We start from the raw sequence: 3,703 nt of genomic DNA on the forward strand, positions 1-3,703 counted from the left end.
TAATTTTAATTAATTATTTTTTATATATAAATCTTTTATTTTTGGATAAAATCAAATAGAAAGCTTATTAAAGAAAATTCAACATTACCTGTTCACATCTCCCCAACTTTTCCTTGTCTCCGTCATAATCCTATTAACAGTTGGCCAAGTTAATAAACTTTCTAGAGAAACACAACCTATATCGTGTTAAGGTAATCGAACTCAACATGTCCATTAGTTTGAACTATCGCATAACCTTAAGTACTTGCTTCTCTTCCTTTGTTGGACAAAACTTTATCAGGTTCTCAACTTGATCAATATCTAATGCTGACTCTTCTAATGCTAAAACTGAGCTCTGTGAATATTCAAATTCAGACATGATTAATATAAATAAATCCAATGAGCATTATTTAGTTTGACGTGCTAATTCCATTATGAGCAAGACTAGACCTAGGAAAGAGATGAATGCAGTTTAATGTAGTATGAGCTCCTTAAAATTATTCTTGTGAGCTGTAAGATTTTCATAAATGTGATAAAGAAATCAAAGTATGATGATAGTGTCAGAAAGTAATAATTAAAATTTTGACTTATATAGTAAGAGTAGTATTTTAATTAACAGTAATACTAGAGGATAGAATAATTTAAAATTGTTTTATTTAATTTTATATTTATAATTTTATGTATATATAATATATTTAAATTGTATATTTAATATATTTAATATTATGTATTTATTTTAAAAATAATTAATGAATATAAAATAAAATAATTTTAGAATGATTTAAACTGATTTCTATTATCTTTCAAATATTTCTGTCTGATTAAGTACTTATAACAAATAGAATTGTTGATATATCCACTTTGACGATGCTAAACCTATATACAAAGTAATTTTTTAAGAATAAAACTCTTTGTTGGTTCTTATCCTTTTTCAATTTAGATAATTTGTACTTTAATGATTGATACCTTATTTTTCTTTTTCATTAGACGTGTGAGTCCTTTTGCGAGAATTTTTGACAAAGAATAGTGAAAAATGCTTATGTGTGACGTAATTTGTGTGACATGATCTACATCAGTCTTACGTGAATGATAACAATTTGATTGAAATTGTTTAGTTCGTACATAATCATAAAAAACAATGTCTTAATCAAATGGTTATCATCCCTCTAAAACGTTATTTTGATGATTATATATGCGATAAATAATCCTAATAATTAAATAATTATCATCCATATAAGATAAGTAAAAGCCAGATCATACAAGTTAATACAAAAAAATATTTTCTGTCATTTTTTGCTTGAGATAATGGCTCATGCATCTAACAAAAAAAAAAGTATAGAAAATAGACATTTTCTTATAATTAAAGTGCGAAATGGCTAAATTTTAAAAGAACAGAGAAAAAATAAAAATAAAAATTATTCTATTTTTTCAATGATCAAGTAGTTATTACATATCAACCACTATTATCATTAAATCAATTGTCACCATGTTTTCGTACAACCATTATTTGAGTAAGAATGTATAGATTATATTTTATGATTATACTGTAACCTTTTATTTATTAGTGATTTTTATCAAGAAATAACATGCTTTTTCATGTACTAAAATGGAATAAAAGATGAGACTGAATTAGTATTAGGGACATGAATCTTACCATTAAATCGTTCAATGGGACTTTCACTTTTGAAAGAAGGATTTCACAATTATATGCTCGTGTATGTTCAATCTGCAAAGAAGGATAATATTTGCCTTAGAGAAAATTGAAAACTAGAATGACACCATGTTTATGTCTAGGATTTGCTTATGAAAATATAGCAATAAATTAAAGAAGTGGATTATCTCCTTTACATATAATATTCAAAGAAAAAAAATCGTCGCATGTTTTTCAAGACTAATTAACTATATACTAAAGTTTGGTTCAGTAAATTAAAGCAAGTAGATTATGTAAATAATGTAGTACATATTCTAATACTAAAGAATGTAGCTCAATTACCAGTTGCACTTTATCAGATTTTGGCGTAACTAAGTTTTGGATCTTTGATTTCTTTGCTTGGCCTAAACTTGGTGTTATTGCTGAGAAGAGATTTTCAAGCTCAGACATATCAATATCTGGTGTCCTACAGTAAAATATTGAAAAAAGAAAAAAAAAAATTATGCATGAGACTACTAAAAAATGAAAGTAACATCAATCATCAAAAATGAAAAACAATATCCAAAAAGAAACATTACTTGGAAGCTTCACCAGATTTTTGTGCCTCAGCCCACAAACTTCCTTTCACCGCTCGAGATAATTTTAACCAATGCAATGTTTTTAACTTTTTGGTGTTACTCATTGAATGCATCGTGTGATTGCCGGTGTCATTATTTCCACGACCAATACACAATGAAGTTGGAAAACCATTGTTAGCGTAATGGTCTCCAACCGGGGGTGGTGGCGTTGGCGGCGGAGGTGGGGTGGTAGTAGGCATTGTAGCATTTGGAGTTGGAGGAGAAAGAGGGGATCCAACTCTTACAAATGTTTCATTCTTTGGAGGAGTTGGTGGGGATAGAGGAGCTCTAATTTGATCCGGTGGGGGTTGGATTTTTTGTGAAAGCAACAAATCAGGTCTTGTTACATTAGTATTAGGATTTTGTGATTTTGAATGCAACTGATGAGGAGGAGACTCATCAACATTTTTATCACTTCTGGGAGACCTCAATGGAGGTGTTTGTGGTGAAATTGAGGTATCGTTGATTGTGTTAGTATCATTTACTGTGTGATCTTCATTAGGACTCGTCCAATCTCCTTGGATAAAAATCTCTTTGACTTTGGGAAATTCTTCAATTGGTAATCCCTCCCTTTCCTCAAAGCTAGAGGATGATTCATCAGTCTTTGGACCAACATCTTTCTCTGTGAAAGTTATCTAAATACAAAAAGAAAAACAATAGGGAAGTTCTTCAATAATATAATAAGAGCTTAATTAACTATCTTATTATAGGTCAAAATATGATGTACCTCTAGTTTGAAATCCCTTGGGAAGCGGTCTTTTGCATCCCACAAAATATCAATTTTCTCCCGATTAAGCATCAACAAATTAGATCTAATGAAATTTGTGTTAATCATCGTTTGGAATATCATCTGTTCATTTTCCAAGTCACTATCCAAATTAACACTTTCAATCAGCACATCACCTTGAATCCGACAGTTGATATTGACTTTGATTTTATCATCACACTCTCCCTGTAACAAAGGAAAATGTAATCCCAAAATCATTAAACATTTTCACATGATCCTCTTATACTCATTTTTAACAATTATGGTCCATTGTTCTTATACCATTTAGAGCATCAAATTAATCACTTATATCTTATTATATACCGATAGACAAGTCATAATATTCGTTAAGAAAATATTTTATTGGGACTACATTGGTTAGAAATGACCAAAATGTTTAAGTCGATTTGTGGAACTTACATTTTGTATGTGATATGCTTTGTTATACAAGTTGACTTTAGTACACAACTGTTACACTCAAAATTTTTTGAGAAAAACCCAAATCAGCCCTGACAATTACCTCGAAAGACAACGAAGCCCTTGATAAAAAAAACTCCAATCCGGCCCCTAACAAAAAAAACACCCAACCCGGCCCCTGACAATTACTTCGAAAGGACAACGAGGCCCCTGTGCCAAAAAAAAATTAATGTTATTTTTTTTGGTACAGGAGCTAATCAGTCCCAAAAAAAA

The 3,703-nt window shown here is 30.0% G+C and overlaps 1 protein-coding gene across 1 annotated transcript in view; it reads right to left on the reverse strand.

The window, feature by feature from the left end:
* Positions 1–3,703, reverse strand: part of LOC107632889 (formin-like protein 13) — a 23,866-nt gene that overhangs the window by 18,503 nt on the left and 1,660 nt on the right. Inside the window, exons 3-8 of the mRNA XM_016336527.2 lie at positions 2,975–3,199; positions 2,209–2,882; positions 1,973–2,096; positions 1,634–1,705; positions 236–334; positions 89–130 (exon numbers count right to left, since the gene is read on the reverse strand). Coding sequence (XP_016192013.1) covers positions 89–130; positions 236–334; positions 1,634–1,705; positions 1,973–2,096; positions 2,209–2,882; positions 2,975–3,199 — 1,236 coding nt within the window. The remainder of the gene's footprint in view (positions 1–88; positions 131–235; positions 335–1,633; positions 1,706–1,972; positions 2,097–2,208; positions 2,883–2,974; positions 3,200–3,703) is intronic.

This window comes from Arachis ipaensis, chromosome B03, assembly GCF_000816755.2.
Source record: "Arachis ipaensis cultivar K30076 chromosome B03, Araip1.1, whole genome shotgun sequence".
In the NCBI taxonomy this organism is placed as follows: Eukaryota; Viridiplantae; Streptophyta; class Magnoliopsida; order Fabales; family Fabaceae; genus Arachis; species Arachis ipaensis.